Source organism: Trifolium pratense, linkage group LG6, assembly GCF_020283565.1.
Source record: "Trifolium pratense cultivar HEN17-A07 linkage group LG6, ARS_RC_1.1, whole genome shotgun sequence".
NCBI lineage: Eukaryota > Viridiplantae > Streptophyta > Magnoliopsida > Fabales > Fabaceae > Trifolium > Trifolium pratense.
In genome coordinates, this window is record NC_060064.1 from 21,918,094 (window position 1) to 21,935,430 (window position 17,337).

General features: G+C 33.6%; 2 protein-coding genes, 1 non-coding gene and 1 pseudogene across 3 annotated transcripts; 2 read left to right on the forward strand and 2 right to left on the reverse strand.

The window, feature by feature from the left end:
• Positions 1 to 3,587: 3,587 nt before the first annotated feature.
• LOC123892765 (E3 ubiquitin-protein ligase At1g63170-like) lies at positions 3,588 to 9,373 on the forward strand. Its single transcript, XM_045942627.1, has 5 exons — positions 3,588 to 4,255; positions 6,379 to 6,498; positions 6,631 to 6,763; positions 7,390 to 7,551; positions 8,436 to 9,373. Exons 1-5 carry the CDS (start codon positions 3,720 to 3,722, stop codon positions 8,604 to 8,606), a joined length of 1,122 nt encoding a protein of 373 aa, XP_045798583.1. The 5' UTR covers positions 3,588 to 3,719; the 3' UTR covers positions 8,607 to 9,373.
• A 35-nt stretch (positions 9,374 to 9,408) lies between these two features.
• LOC123892766 (BON1-associated protein 1-like) lies at positions 9,409 to 10,535 on the reverse strand. The gene has a single exon (XM_045942628.1). It carries the CDS (start codon positions 10,283 to 10,285, stop codon positions 9,785 to 9,787), a length of 501 nt encoding a protein of 166 aa, XP_045798584.1. The 5' UTR covers positions 10,286 to 10,535; the 3' UTR covers positions 9,409 to 9,784.
• Positions 10,536 to 13,706: 3,171 nt separating this feature from the next.
• TRNAL-AAG lies at positions 13,707 to 13,787 on the reverse strand. The gene has a single exon. It is a non-coding gene; the product is annotated as a tRNA-Leu (tRNA).
• Positions 13,788 to 14,598: 811 nt separating this feature from the next.
• On the forward strand, positions 14,599 to 17,172 carry LOC123891917 (annotated as a pseudogene).
• The last annotated feature ends 165 nt before the right edge of the window (positions 17,173 to 17,337 follow it).

The window sequence follows — 17,337 nt, forward strand, 5'->3', positions numbered from 1 at the left end:
CGGTAGAATACATCGAATAATAATACAAATTCAAAATCGCTGGTATCCAAAAAAAAAATCGCTGAAAATTGAAAAAGATTAATTTGCGAACAAGCCCACAACATCTGTGTTAATAGTATACAATGGCCTTTGGTTGAATTTGTCAATCTGTATCGAATAAACACCGCACCAAAATGAGAAAGCAAAACAACACCGCACAAAGATCACAAACAACACGTTGCGCACTAAATCGACGAACTAACTATATGTGAAAATAACTTCTTTAAGAAAGAATGAGAGTTATTGTACCCAAAAAAAGAATGAGTATAATAACAATCTTTTTCCCCTGTAATGTTAGCGACTTTTGATTTACCCCTTATAAAAATATTTTTTTGGATTCCCTGTGCCCTCTTAATGTCAACATTTTTCTCTTTTAGACCCTCGTGACACATGTTGGTTGTTGACTGTTTATTTTTTATGACATGGCCGGCATACTTGGTGGCTTTTATTCTACGAACAAATTCACAACATCTGTGTTAATAATATACAATTGCCTTTGGTTGAATTTTTCAATCTCTAAATTTGTTATTGAATTGCTTCTTCTTGTTTCATTCATTCTTTGAATTGGTTTGTATTTTTGGAGTAATGAATTTTTTAAAAGGGGAACCAGGTTCTGGAAATAAAAAACATGGTGGAGAGTGGAGATGAAAGGTAAAAATTGGCATTTGCAGAAGAATCATGGTGAAATTGGTTGTGAGATTCATATGATGGCAACTAGAGATGTTTGTGGAGGTGTTGCACAATCCAAGAAGATTAATTTTAATAAATAAATAAATTAAAATTACTCACAGATTCATAACAGGTACCAAGTTAGAGGCTTAAAAAAGTTGATGAGTTGGACCAATCAATGAGAGTGTGTTAATGGGAGTGTGTGTGAGGATGTGTTCCTTGCGGTGCTCTTTTCTCAATAGTCTTGTGAAAGAAGAACATGTTTTCATCTTGATGTTTATGATGTCTTATATATAGGAGTATCATATGAGGTAAAGGAGGGAGTAGTTGAGATATTATAAGAAGTAATGAGGTGGCGATGGAGTAAACATAAGAAGTAGTGAGCTAGTTTTATGACATAGTGTTTTTGAGTCTCTCTGAGTTGATCGAGTGACCTAATTGGATGTGTTGGATTTAGGCAAATAGTAGCGGTGCCCAACATTTTAAATAAATAATGTCATATCATATTTTGATATTAACTTATATTTACACAATTCACGTTATAAAGAATTTTGCATATGAAATAGCGGTGCCCAACAATACAAGTTGGGTACCAAAGAATGCTATTTTTCTAATTTATTTATGGTGAAACTTTTTATTTTGGTGACTAGTACATAAATTGAATTTAATTGTTATGTATAGTTGGTTGGTGCAAAATTATTTTACACATATATGTAATAATATGTTGTCACATCATTTAATGAACGTGACACGTGATATGTTTTAAAACACATTACATGAGATGCGTTAATATATTATTGAATGAATGTGTAAAATTACTTTACACTGACAGTGTACATAAATTAGATTCTTATAGTTTTTTTGTTTTGGTCAAGTAGCCTAGTGACTATAAATTTCACCTTTAAGATGAATAAGTGGAGGGTTCGGTGCCCCGGCCCTGCATATAAAATGTCATATCTTTACCAACTGAGCTAAGTTCACGAGGATAAATTCTTATAAATTCTTATATTTCTGCCACATCACCCCACTGATGTATGATTATATTGAAACTACTTATGTGACATGGAAGAGTGATGGTTTCTCATTGGATGTCTGTGTAAACTTTCATTACACTGACTGCTTACCATGTTTAAACTTTTATTATATTAATGTTATATTAATTTTTTAGTTACACTTACATATTATACGCAAGAGTGAGAGATCAAGAGCACGTTTGAATCAACTTATTTTTAAGTTTATGAAAAATAATTTATGCAAATGAATATGTTTTTATGTTAATTCAAAAATTTTCACTAGCAAAAACTATATCTTCATAAACTATTTTGCATAAGTTCAAAAAATAAGCTAATATAAACGGCCTCAAATCCACAATCGACTTGCTTAAGAGCTAATTCATTTGTGGTTATTATTATTTTATTTCTGGTTATTATTGTTGAAGGTAATTCATTGTAACCAATGTTGGTTACTTGTAACACAAGTAAAAGAGTTAGTTAGGTGATTTTTTGTGATGAGTTGTGTGTTTGTTAGTTTTCTCTGTTATGTTAGAAAATCTCCAATGGTGGGTACTTATTTTTTTAAGTATCAGTACCTAATAGGTACTTCCATTGAAGCAAAACACAAACAGTACCTAATAGGTATTGATTCTACAATAAGAAGTGGTACCTATTTTGTTTTTGTGGGTCCAATTTATAATGATGTATAGTTATTGGTGGAATATGTTATTGGTGGGACTCATTTAGAACTTTTTAAGAGATGTTGAGTTGGAGGGATTGAATACTTATTAGGTACTATTATTAAAAAATTATAAATGAATGATGTGTACACGTGTGGTCCTGTTAAATACTTAAAAATGAATATCTCTATTGTGGATGCTCTTAGTTACTTGATCTTAGGGAGTTAGTTAGGGGTAGTTACTAGTTTGTTAGTAACTTAATCTTTAAGCAACACATTATAAATAGTGGTGTAAAGTGACATTGTGATATAGTGAGATCAATAATAATAAATTCTTTCTCTCTTAATTCTATCTCAATTATGTGTGTATGTTCTTGCTTTAATTAAGTTCCAACAGTGGTATCAGAGTCGATGGTTCGACAAAGGGTTGAACTGGCTCCTTGTATGGAAAGTCTTCCTGACAAAGGTGGTCAGACAGCGAGTCCCGTGGAGCAGTGTGGCTTACGGCGGTACAAGTGTAAGATGAAGAAAGCTTCCGCTTGAGGGGGAGCATATCCATGAATGGGTGGACTCACACTTGAGGGGGAGATTGTTGTGGAAAGTGTGAGTGGTTAAGTCTCACATTGCTTGGAAAAGTGGAGGTTGAACACTTTATAAGTGAGATGACCCATAAACCTAACACCTTAAGGTTCTGGGTTAAAAGTGTGGTGTCCAACTCACTTGTGAAGTTGTTCTTGAGCCCAATGTGGATGATCCATCTGACTACCCCCTCGTGATGACCCAACAATTATTTTGATTTTGATCTGACCTATATGCATTTTATTTTTAATGTTTTTTTTTGTGTCGATAGTATATTGGCTAGAAATTCCACCTTTCTCGATTCTTGCATAATATATACAATGTCTTTACCAACTGAGCTAAGCTCATGAGACATTTTGAATGTATTTTATATCATGTTTATTTATTTATAACGTTGTTTTGATCTCAAAAAAAATTGTTTTTAAGGAATTATTGGTCAAATTGATTAAGCAAAAAAGAAATTGATTAAGCAAAAAAGGAAAAAGGAAAAAGAATTGATTAAGAATTTAATTTATTGATAAAGTTATTTTACACACTCAATAATGTGTTGCCACGTCAAACTTCTTGGTTAAACAAAAAAGGAAAAGAATTATTGGTCAAATATTTTCAAAAAAGAAAATATTTTGGTCAACAAGGATGTTCTACAACAAAACCATTTTTGTTCTTCTCATTGTAAAATATACTACAAGAACTGATTCATTTCATTGTCTCTCATTTTGTCTTTCATCAAATCTCACAAATCCAAAAAAATAAAATAAAAAATGAACACTTCAAACCCAACACCATCTTCTCCACCGGAATCCACCGCCGACGATACCGAACCATTCCTCGTCCGAACTCGCCGTTCCCTCCACCGCACACCACCACCACTCCGTACCGCTTCTCGTTTCATCCGGCGTGCAAGCTCACAACGTATGATGCTCCGTGAACCATCCATACGTGTCCGAGAGAGGGCGGCAGTTGAGGTTGAAGAGCGGCAGAGGGAATGGGCTTATTCAAAACCAGTGGTAGCACTTGACATAGCGTGGAACTTGTCGTTTCTCGTTGTTAGTGTTGTCGTTTTGGGTTTGAGTAATAAAGAGGAACCTTGTGTGCCTCTTAGGGTGTGGATTTTGGGGTACTTGTTTCAGGGATTGGTTCATTCGTTGTCTGTTGTTTCAGAATTTAGAAGAAGGAGAATGAATAGTGTTTTGGAAAATTCTTCTGATGATTTGGAGAGTGGTCCAAGGTGGAGTTTGAGTTCTGAGAGTGATTCTGATGTTGATTCTCAGCAGTTTTTGGATAATGAGGAAAATAGGTACAAACAATTCTTTCAATTTCAATTTGTTTGTATGTATATATATATTTAGTTGGTTTTTATATTTTTATTGGATTAAATACATTTTTAGTTCTAGAAATTGAAAATATGTTTATTCTTATCTCTAAAAAATGAACAAGCAAAAATGAAATATATATATATTAACCGAATAATCTCGTAAGCACAAGGTGTGCTGAAGAGACTACAAAAGATTACAAAATGTCAAAACAAATTAACAACATGAAAAATTAATCGATGCCCAAACATGTAAACGGACTCGACCACCATCTATGATAGTTTGAGACTAGAGTACTGTTGGTTGTCTTCAACCACACCACGGATAAGAATAGAGTTTGACCTTGTCCAACAATTGAGGTAGGGACGACTCTGAATTTCTGAAAAGTCTATGATTTCTTTCATTCCACACAACCCAAATACATAAAAGCCAAATGAGTTGCAAAAAAGAACATCGTGCTCGAGTGCTGCCTAAAGAATGAGTAAACTGAAGGAAATGGTCTGCTAGATTTTGAGAGTCCACCGACGAAAAACCAATCAACGATCGAACTAACGACCCAAGGGAACCAAAAGAGCTACAAGAGAGAAATAAGGAAATGGTCTGCCAGATTTTTTATCATTTGAAGTGCTAAAAAATGATATATTAGTTTATATTTATATATTTTTTGTTCATTAGTTTATTATTATACATTTAGTGTATGTTTGGTTCCACTTTTGGAGGAAGCAAAATTGATTTTAGAGGTGTAGAATTAATTTTGACATATTTGGTTTCTCTATAGTATAATTGATTTTGTCTCCAAAATTGATTCTACACTAAAATTTATTGTCCAACTTACTTTGACATGAATGTATTCAAACATAAATCACTTTACCTTAAAACCAAAAAAAAAAAAACATCACTTCACCTTCATCTCATTCTTTGCCGGAATCAATTTAGCAATTTTACTCACCGTAGAACCAAACATACACTTAGTCTCGCCATTTCTAAGTGCGACTAAATCAAAGATAGAGATTTTAGGTATATTATAACAAAGCATAAGCTTGTTAAAATAACAACTCTTGATTTTTTCACTTTACATCTTAGTCACTTTAGACGATCCAAATCCCTATTAGTTTATATTTATTTTGTTCTAGTTTATATACATTTAGTCCTCATCATTTCTAAGTGCGACTAAAACACTGAATTTTGCATTTTTAGGATTTAAAACATAACAAAATATTTGTAGAAATAATTTTTATTTTTGTTTATGGTGGTTTATATGGTGTGGAGATTCTGGAGAAGTGTTGCATATGGTTTACTTTGGACTAATACGTGAAAATGGTTCTTTTTTGGTTGAAATGCGTGAAAATGGTTTGAAGTGCTAACGATGACCGGCATTACTATCTGTAAGTAGAACACCATAGTATTACTTTTCCACGGATGAAACGTTGGCCCAATTGATGCCGGTTCGGTAAAAAACAAGAAAAACGAATATTAGTGCCTCAAAACTCAACTGATATTTGTTGTCTTCTATTTTTGTTGAATCAACACCAATTACGTCACTGTCTTTGGTGTAGGGACGTGGAAAACCATAAACTTCTACTTAAGTTGACAATGTCGGCCATCGTCGAAATTTGAACAGTTTCCAAGTATCGGTACTATAGACCACATTAGACACTTCCGCATCCTAGCAATCGCCATTTTGATCTTATGAGAAAATGAAGTTGGAGTAATGGTGTATGTACTTCAGTGCACATTACTTCACTTCTATTCAGTTGCCGTCGGTTGAATAGAGCTGATTTCAGCTTGTTTTCCGCTTGCCATGCTCTGCTCTAATTTTACAACCTAAAGGAGTTGTGTGCCGTGGTGATGTGTTACTCTTAAGTGCATGTGATTAAAGTACCAAAGGACGGAAGCAGTAGAGTGTGTAGAACTGAAAACTGACAATGCTTCAATCATTCAGTATATGCAATGCATCATTTCTTATGCAGTTCAAATTTTTCATTGCCTACCAAATTCCGTTCATAATTCAGAATATCTTGTTCTGATTGCCGTTTAACTTTTCTATATTTAGCTTTGTTTTTGGCCTGATACAAGTTTGTAACTGTATTATTCATTAAATTATCAGTATCATGAAGCACATAGAGTCTGCAAACACCATTCTATCATTCATATGGTGGATTCTTGGGTTCTACTGGGTAACTGCTGGTGGTCAGAGTTTGACAAAGGATTCACCTCAGCTTTACTGGTTAGTTAGAACTTTGAACAATATCTATTACTACGTCCATGGCTCCATCCCTAAATATAAGCTCTTTTTATGCTTTTGTACTACGTTTTTGCCTTGCAATTATGTAACCATCATGCATATTGTGTTTTGCAGGCTCTGTATCACATTTCTTGCTTTTGACGTTGTGCTTGTAGTGGTTTGTGTTGCTGTTGCATGTCTCGTTGGAATTGCTGTTTGCTTTTGTCTTCCATGCATACTTGCGATTTTGTATGCAGTGGCAGATCAGGTAAATAGTTTTTTTTTCCCCCTTATTTTATTTTTTGTCCTATTTGTTGTTTTGAGATAAATACATTTTTATAGATACTCATTTTAAAATAATGACAACAATGAATGTAGAAAATGTGTAGCCACTTTAGGGTCAATATAGCGGTTTTATACAGTTGTTTTGCAAAATAAAGTAGTTTTTTCTTCGGAAAATGGAAGCAATGCAAATTATTATTCGATAGAGTATTATCATCTTTCCTACATCAGTAGATAGATACAGTGAAAACCAGTTCAATTTTAATCAGTGTTGTCAAATAGTGGCTACGACAGTGCTATAAAACTACGGAGTTTGAACAAATCGCTATTGTTCTACAATATGCAATTTGTTAGAAATTCTTATCAAATAGTGGCTATAGCAGCGCTATACGCAAAGAAACCACTATTTTCTGCAATCTGCGGTTAACAGCACTGATTTAAATAGGGCTCAGGTGGGCAATGTTTTAATTCTTACAATTTGAACAAATTCATCAAAAATTAGTATGTACAATCATAAATTTTGGTTATAACTATATTTCTCCATTTCTTGCATTTATCATGTTCTTTTTTTCAACTTTATCAGACTTAATTTGAACTTTAATGTGGCAACAGGAAGGAGCAACCAAGGAAGAGATTGACCAGTTGCCAAAATATAAGTTCCGAATGATAAAGGAGTTTAAGAAAGAAGGCGATGGCGAAGAATCATCCAGAGGAGTGATGACAGAATATGACAGTGATTCAGCATCCGAGCATGTTATTGCCGTAGAAGATGCAGTAAGTTCCTATTTATTAAATATGGATTATCTTTTTTATTCAAAAATATTAAGAAACATAGTATTTTACATAATATTTAACAATTTATTCATTGCTTGGTCCTAAAACCTTGCTGACTTATGAAACAGTTATTTACATCATATTTGCTACCTATTAACTGTATACTTCTAAGCTATATTGTAAATCTTTCTCATTTAACACCTCCAATAACCAAGTAGTTAGGGAGCTTCAGTTAAGGTCGAATTGTTCGGGAGAACCGGTGTTCGTATCCTGGTTTAAAGAATTCTTAGTCAGATTTTACTTACCTCCCAGTCAAATGTCGAATTGCCATGGCACCGGAGGGTTTAGACAAATTATTTTTTGACACCTAAAAAATCATATCTAAATATAGATATATATGATAAACTAAGTTATACTCCCTCCGTCCCTTTTGATAAGACCTAGTTTGACAAAACACATGTATTAAGAAAGTGAGTTTTAGTATTAAATTGATTTTCCATGTTTACCCCTACAATTAATTGTAGTTCTTTGTATCAAACAAAAATGAATTTAATGCTATTCAAAAAACTATGTAATAATTAATTGTAGTTCTTTGTATCAAACAAAAATGAATTTAATGCTATTCAAAAAACTATGTAAAGTAAATAAGGGTAAGTTTGGAAAAAAATAACTAATGTCATTGATAATTGCAAAAGGGTCTTATAAAAATGGACAATTTTTTTTGTCAAACTAGGTCTTATAAAAAGGGACGGAGGTAGTAGTATTTTTTGGTTGTACATTTAACTTTTGTTCTAAAGGTTTGGGACATTATACTTTGTTTTTTTTTTGTTTAATGCTATGCCCGCCAACTCTCCTAATATGTTCGGATGAATGATAAATTCCAGGAGTGCTGTATCTGCCTCTCTGCCTATGATGATGGTGCTGAACTTAGGGAACTTCCTTGCAATCATCATTTTCATTGCACATGCATTGATAAATGGCTGCTAATCAATGCTACCTGCCCTCTCTGCAAATTTAACATTTTGAGCACCGATAACCTTCATGAAGAAGTTTGAACTAGTTGCACTGACAAGGAGGGCACAACCCTTTTTACAACAATTTCGGATTTACTTTGGTTAATGTACACTAGAATTACCAACAAAAAATTAGAGACAGAAAAAATGAAATTCATTTCTAAGGTATACCAATTTCATTTTTTTGTTTCTAATTTTTGTCGCTAAATGTTATACCAATTTCATTTTTTCGTCACTTATTTTTGTCGTGTCGGTGATTTCTACTTGCTTCATCCTGTTATCTATGATCAGCTGTTTCCACCTAACCATATTGAGAACAATTTGTTTCCTGGGTAGATATGAAGAATTTGAGTCCTTCGCCTACAATAGGAATCAGATTTCTTGTTCAAGGTCTCACCTATTTTTTATATTACTGTATATCTCTTAAATGGTCATAAAGCTTGAATGAAAATATCAAAATCCCTATGTATCAATAATATTGATTTTGTTATTTCACAGTTGCAAAATATAAGTTCTACATTCAAAATACATTGCACTTGTTAATTTTACAGGAGGTTATGTATCTGGTTGATTTTCAGGGATTGTTATTGTTATTAAAAATGTTGTTTCTTGCAATCTGTCGTTGGGTTTGGCACTTTTTCCCAGTTAATAAAGTTTTCTATTTGTTAAGAAGTCTCACATCGGTTGCGAGATGACATGAATGTGTGTTTATAAGTGAGGGCAATCCTCAACTTAGAAGCCGGTTTTGCAGGCTTGAGTTAGACTCAACTCTCAATTCTAAGACTATTAATAATGTCCAAAGCCAACGTTATAGTGAGAAACTTGACCTATCTTATGCGAAGGGTTGCAAAGATTTCACACTATCATAAACTCGAAAGTTGGACTAAGAAAATACATACAAAGTCTTGAATAAATCATGATTTAGAAAAAGTCTTCAATAAATCATGATTTAGAAACACTTGCTTCAGTAGTCATTTTAATTTTCACCTTGGTGAATATTTGGTTTGCACTTTATTATGCTTGTTTCAAGAAAACACAAAGCAGAAAAAACATGTTCACTTTTTCTTTGTTGCTCCATTTCAGTACATTATATGTGTATGTTTTGGAGTAACTGAGATTTTGACACAATATAATTTGAAGTTTCTACAAAATTACGGTGTTATTGTAATTCTGTCAAACTCGTTGCAATACCAAACATGCGCAATAACGTTACTAACAAGTTAACAATTCCTTTGAAGATTGCTTAACCAAATTGGAATCCCAGTTACAATCTCATTCAAACCAATTCCAGTCACTGGAATCCCGGTCACAGGAAAAGAATATTCCAGACTTTTAACCTTAACTGAAATATTGATAACACCATTTCTCATAACATTACTATCCCATAGCCTATAACTCAGAAACTGCACTTGATTATCTTGCACATACAAATCTGATAATGGTATTCTGGCCATTCCAACACTCTTAATATTCCCCCATGATGTTTTGCATTTCACATCAGCTATTATAAACCTTGCATTGAATGGTACCTCCATTACAAGCTTCTCATTCCATGAAAGGCAGCTTCCACCACCACATTCTTCTGAATTTTCTTTGGTTGAGTAACAAATTTCATTGCTTGAATCACACTCAAGAGAAACAAATGCATTTTTCTTTATGGAGTTTTTATTCGCACAAATGTTTTCAACATTCAAAATGGTGATTTCTACAGTGCGAGACATCACTCGTAAGATAACTAGCCACGTTTTAAAAAATTGAACACAAATGCGCCGCAATTTTTGATATTATAGAGAATCACAGTCAAATACAGCTGATACAACATCAATTTTGATATCGTGACTCAAAATTAATAGCGGTATGTACACCTTTTTTAGAAAACTGTTTAGAAAAATTTGGATATAGAGATGTATATATAGAGTTCTTTTGGGATAGAGGAATTTTGGCAAGTGAAAGGGTTGAAGGAAAAATGAGGGAAATAAGAGGGAAAGAGAAAGGTTGTTTCTCTATGTTGATTTACTTAATGTTTTGGAAAAGTTGATAAGAAGCGATTAAATTAAGGGGGGAATGGTCCAGTTTGTGAAGGAGCATGGAAAATTCATTATTGAGATTTTGAGCTGTGGTTAGGGGTTAGAAAAATGAGCTAGTATTTGTTTGGACTTGTTTGTGGTTGAAGTTACTTGGAAATTTCATTTCAGTTGGGAGTAGTTTTCATTTTCACATTTAAAATGATGCTTGGAAATGGTTGTTAATTTGTTCCAAAATCCCAATGCTGAGTAAGTTCCATTTGGAAAAAAAATTAAATCCTAAAATTGTACTAGTATAACCAAGTCAACCGGTAGACTTTAGGACTCTCAAAAGTCAAAACATAGCTGCACCAAAATTCATGTTGCACACGATTATTTTTTTCTTTAGAACTTTATTATAAGAATTAGAGAAAAAATTACTGATATTATAAATAGTAGTTGGAGTAATAAATTCATCTAAAATATGAATATGGAGTATATTATAATTTGTGTTGTACCAAAATAAAATATTATCATGTGTGTTAAATATATTAAAGGTTGATTTTTTATACTCCAATGCAAATTGATAGTATTAATAATAAAAGTATTTAGAAAAAGTAATAAATATATTTATAAATTTGTACATAATTTTATATTTAAGACAAAGATAGCTCCCGGTAAGCTTAGTTCAATTTGGTAGTGTCATCACATTTTATATGCATGGATTGGAGTTCAAACTCCTAAAAGTCAACTTTTTTTTTATCTTTAGAGATGAAATTCTAACCACTAGGCTACGTAAAACAAAGATGAATTTGTTTTTATAAATAAATTCACCTTTTTAAGAGATTGGACAAAAACTGAAATTTTTTGTCCTCCATTAAACCACGAGACAACTTTTTGTCCAAAAAACATCGTACAAATCTCGTGCTATTTTGTCTTATATTTGTTCTATCCAGTACTTATATTTTGCATATCAAACGGACCCTTAAAAGCTATAAATTTGTTTTTATTGAAGGAAAGCTATCACGGTTCGTATCTACAATCTTATATATATATATATATAGGGACATGCTAACTTACTCCCACCTAAAAATATGTGGAAATAAGTTAACAAGCCTATTCTCATTATATATTGACCAAAAGATCACTTCTATCTATTAAAATATATTTTAAACGAGAGGATGGATTTGTAAATTATATTTTATTCTATTTTTTAGACAAAATATTAGAAACATGTTTATTTGATTTTAGTAAATGTCTCCTTACTGTCAAAAAAAGAAGAAGTAAATGTCTCCTAAATTATTTCTTTTGTTTCTTAATTAATAAATCCATAGTTTTAGTAAATGTCTCATTTATTTTGTTAAAACAAAAACATGACAAAATAACTAATTTTCTTCATGTTTTTCAACTTTTTTTCCTGCGAATTTAACTAAATAACTGATAATTTGGACATATTGTTAAACTAAAAATAGTGAAATTGAAATATTTCAACCAAATATGAGCAAATGTGTACTAACCTCTTATTTGTTGACTTTAAACTTCACCTGTGTGTACAAATGCGAAGAAATTGGTGGATTTGAAGTTGGTTTTGTATTTTGGGATTTTGAATAAGTTAATTTTATTTTGGAACCTGATGGAATGAAGGGAAAGATGGTGGGGCTTTTTATATATATGTTGGTACCATTTGCTACATAAAATGTGAACAATTATTCGTCTACACTCAACCTCATTTTCTCTCAAAAAGGTTGTGATTTGTTTTGTATATTTTGGTCCAAAATCAACATTGGCTCATTAACAAAGAGTTTCTATACTCATTTGGTATCAAAGTTAAGGTAATGTGCATTTTTAACCAATTCTTTCGTGCATTCATAGTTTTGAATTCCGTATTATGTTTTGGTACAATTCGGAAACTACATTCAAAAACTACATTCCTGTCTATATTTCTGAAAAAACTCTTATATTTCGGTCTATAAAGCATTGTTTAGGAACATAGATTTTGAAATCAACCGAGTGAGAGTAGTTTTCAAATCACAATCAAATAAGGAAATTTGGAGATTTGAGAGCGATATAGGAAGCCTATGGAGTAAAATATGCCCCCAAACCTCAACACAACAAAATTTATCTGGGCCACCCTGCACTCATACAGTGCGTAGACACTTGCCTCTGAACTTTGAGGACAAAGTTCATATGATAGAGGATACAATTAAAATTAAGAATAAAATAGTAATTTAGAAATAAAAACATTTGTTTCTTTATTCTATTACAAGTTATTATTTTGGCAATATGAGTCCGATTCAAAATAAATAAATCCCACAATTCTATTATTTTGGCAAAAACTCAATCATGATGTTTCCTATAATAACCACTCCTTTACCTACCTTAGGCACCAAAGTAACCACCAAATCATCAACTTTCAAATTCTCCAACACTTTTGATATACCTACCTTAAAACAAGTGCTAATTTTACCATTATGCCCATGGTGCAAACTAACAAAACTACCCACAAACTCTGTTTGATCAGAGTCACTCAATTCATCTTCATCATCATCAACATGAACATCAAATTTTGTAGATTTATCACTTTCTCTACCTTTCTCTTTGCTTCTCTCACACCCTCTCCCTCTCTTTTCCCCTCCTCTCTCTCTCTCTCTCTCCCCTCCCCCTCGCTCTTTTTTTATGCAAATTAAATTTCAGTCAATTAATCTCTAATTTTACAAATTTTAGTCAATACTCCAGTAGTGTGACGTGATGTCATGTTGGCAGGTGTCACATATGTACTTAATGGTCACGTCATCACAACAGACATAGTAAACAGAGTGAGAGATATTTGATAGGCGTTTTGGAAATTCGGAAAGATATTTGACATTTTAAAAATTTTAGAAAGATATATAGAACTCAACAAAATAATATAGAACTCAAACAATAATGTCCATATCAAAATATATCAACAAAATAAAAACATTGGTCAACGTACTGCAATAATGGTATAGGAAACCATAAACAAACAAATATCCAAGTGATACCTCCATGAATCATGACGGAAGTAATTTTTTGTAAGTAAGTAAGATTGTACATAAATAAATATTGTTCGAACAGAATAAACAAACATAGGAAAGAAAAATGGAACAAAAAGAATAAATGTTGAGAGTGGGATTTGAACCCACGCCCTTTCGGACCAGAACCTTAATCTGGCGCCTTAGACCAACTCGGCCATCTCAACTTCATGTCAAAAATTTCAGTTCATTGATATTTTAATAATGCTATACCGTTTTCATGAAAACAAAATTCACGTATACAACGTTAACACCAAAAGAATACCGGCGCAGTCACAAACAAACCTTTGATTCTCCAATTTTTAATCAAAATCTTATTTTTCATTTAAAAAATTCCACCTTTTCAACATAACAATGGTTGGTGATGATGCCCTCAAGTTTTTTTTTTTTTTTTAAACCAAAGGTATGATCGGCGCGCAACAAATGCTTTTTCATACACACTCGCCGGGTATTGAACCCAGGACCAAATGATTAAGGGCCCAACCCAAGTATCAACCACTTGTGCCGCACTATGTTGGTTGATGCCCTCAAGTTACTTGGTCTTTAGCTATGGCGGCGGCAGTCCTCCATCGCCTGAGAAGAGCCCACCCCTTTCTGCTTCACTACCGCCTCTATAATTCCACCACCTCCAACTATCTCCCCCCTCCAATCCCAACTATCTCCCCCCTTCCTTTATCAGCGTGTTGGAGCAATTTGAGAATAAGTGGAAGCAGTTAGCTGTGAGTTTATTGGATGGATAGATACACTATTGATGGCCTACTCTTATCGGAGACCAGCAAGTCTAGACAAGCTTTTATAGATGACACAACCAAGAATCTCTCCGCTGCTGTTGGCGTGTGAGAAGCGGAACAACTTGAATAGGTTGGCTAGGTTGTTGCACTTGAATGACTTGCTGGTGAAGCAAGATATGAGACAGCAGCGGAGTTGAGCTACTCCAGAGTAACTTCTCTCGAAGATATCATCAACAGCTTCTCCCACATGCCTCCCCTGCTAGAGGAAAAGGAACTTGGCAAGTGGAATGAATTAAATAATAGACTGATATGGTTGAGGCTCATGGAGCTCGAAGAAGCTGAGTTGTTTTCCATAAGGAGCAACAATGAAGTACTTTCCAAGAAGGGTTCTAGACATAAAAGGAAATTGCGGGAGCAGACAGAGCCACCACCTGCCGGACCTGTTTACAAACACTGGTTGAAGCCGCCGCAGACTGCAATTTCAAACCATGCTTCCCTCAGTGCATCAAGAACCTTCCTGCCAGATCAAGACGGGGATTACTGTTATTATCCTCACTGAATGTTAAGGATGCAGTTGTGGCCGCTGGTTTTCTCTCTATTTATTGATTTAGACTAGTAATTTGGCTGCAATTTTACTTCTGTGTGTACCCCTTTCGCTGTTCTCTATGGTTGGACTTGTGGTATGAATTGTTAATTTGGTTATGGTAACATAAAGTTGAAATTATGATCTGTGCTCACTGCTCATGTTTCTTCCTCATTGCTGGATAATTTAAGCAGTAGATGGAAACAATTTAAATTTTTTACAGAACTATGGAAGACATTAACAAAAGTTATGTACTGTGAAACATGAATTATTGTGTACAGATCTTTCCAGAACGAAATAAAGATGTAGAACCATAATTATGATTTGTGTGAGTAAAATCAAATACATTCAAAATTCTTAATAAAACTCAAATGTTGGATTATAAAATTCACAGCATAAAGTCATAAGAAGTGGTTGCTTGCAATTGTAGCGAACAGTACTTGCAGATCACAGGTAGTGAAGTGTTTCCAACTCCACTTGCTTAGAAAACTCCTTAGTGATTCTCATTCACACTTCAAAATCTGATTCTGGAAAACAATTCTCCCTGCAGTTCTCAATATACTTCATTCACAACAAACCCCTCTTTTAGATCATCATGTTCTATCTTTGTGTTTCAAGCTTCTCAGAAACTTGTGTGCTGGAGAAATTCTTAACCAGAATTTGTTTCTTGAGTTTGATGACAAAAGAGGTTTCTGATCCATTGTGTATGATGATTTATACATGTTGTGATGGAAACCCTGAATGGTTTTGAGATCTTTATAGTGACGGTGGTTGGCCTGTAGTTGTAGAAATAGTGAGAACTGCTTCTTCTGGTAAGTTTGTAAGTTTATGTTTTTTTCTTGTGGACTTTTCTATGTTTGCTTCATCTATGCTATGATTCTATTTATTTATAGGGTCTTTCTAATGTGTTCCCTAAGGCATTCTTGTTCCTTAATTAATCAAGTTGATTTGAACTATTGGCATTCTTTGAAAATTCTGAGGTGGTGAGAGTTGGATCATTGATGTAACCATTTTGATTATCAACTTCAATGTATGTATTGAAAGTGACACAAAATTGAAAGGGTACCAAAGTAAGGAAAAGTTTTATGATCATTTATGCTGCTCTAAGTTCCTTTGATAATAAGAATATATGAATTTAGGAGAATTTTCAAAAGTTTATAACCCAATAATGAAAACCAAGGTTGAGATAATAGTTAGGCTTTTAGTAAAATGAGGATAGACAAAGTATTTTCTTACAAGAAACAAAATATAGAAAAACAACAACATGCCTCAGGTTAGTTTGTAGTTTATTATGCCCAAATTTTAACCTTGATTGGAACAATCCCTGGCCAGGTTGCACCCTTACCTGTGAGAACCAGTTGGCTAAGTCAAAAAATTTGTCCTATTTGAAAATTTATATTTTGGCAAAATACGATGGCATTATGTGATTCTTGTAGTAGACTCACCTCATGAGAAAATTCTTTTTGTTGCTGCTGCTGCAGCTGCTTCTATATTTTGCTATGCTGTTATGAATTGTGAATTCTTCTGTAATTTGCTATGCTGCTATGTTTCATGACATGAGTGTCATATTGGTTTGTTATGTTTTTTAAGTTGTAACACTGACTTCTTCAACTGAAACCAGCTAATTTTGGCGAGGATTGGATAAAGTTGCTTCTTTCAAGAATTTGCCTTGAAGAATCTCAATTGCCTGTATTGTTTTCATCTGAACTAGTTTAAAGACCCGTGCATCTCAATTGCCTGTATTGTGCTCATGATAGTGTGAGAGTTAATGAAGTGGATGCAAACGATGCTGTCAATGTGTTACTGTCATATGGCCTCGGTTGCTTGGGGACCTTGAACCTCCAGCAATAATCAAGAAAGGAATCAAACAATCTGATAATCAAGACGGTGCTAGCTGTTCCTCGAAACCATGCCCTTACAAGGGCTTTAGGAGAGACATAGTTGCACTTATTGGCAATTGTGTGTATAGAAGAAAACCTGTACAAGATGAAATCAGGAGTAGGAATGGAATTCTACTGCTATTGCAGCAGTGTGTTACTGATGAAGATAATCCTTACTTGAGAGAATGGGGGCATATGGTCTGTTAGGAATATATTGGAGGGCAATGAGGAAGATCAAAAGGTAGTTGCTGAGTTGCAGCTTCAGGGATCTGCTGATGTGCCTCAAATTTCTGCACTTGGTCTTCGAGTATTAGTTGATCCAAAAACTAGGCGCGCAAAGCTTGTAAATGTCCCATAAAATTTAGGATTTCAGTTTAGGATTTGTTTTTCCCTTTTCAAATTGAAACTGCTGTTTCTTTTGTCAGTGAAAGCTTAAAGAAAAGTCATATTTAGAATAGAAAATTTTATATTTCATAATTGTAGTTTGTGTTCGTGTCAATTCCTGCAAAAATTTATCAAGCAA

What these genes read in the sequence shown, in the direction of transcription:
- LOC123892765 (XM_045942627.1), top strand. Translation starts at nt 3,720, where the DNA reads ATGAACACTTCAAACCCAACACCATCTTCTCCACCGGAATCCACCGCC. An exon ending in TTGGATAATGAGGAAAATAG is followed by an intron (nt 4,256 to 6,378) that starts GTACAAACAATT and finishes TTAAATTATCAG; the next exon opens with TATCATGAAGCACATAGAGT. An exon ending in TGTATGCAGTGGCAGATCAG is followed by an intron (nt 6,764 to 7,389) that starts GTAAATAGTTTT and finishes ATGTGGCAACAG; the next exon opens with GAAGGAGCAACCAAGGAAGA.
- LOC123892766 (XM_045942628.1), bottom strand. Translation starts at nt 10,285, where the DNA reads ATGTCTCGCACTGTAGAAATCACCATTTTGAATGTTGAAAACATTTGT.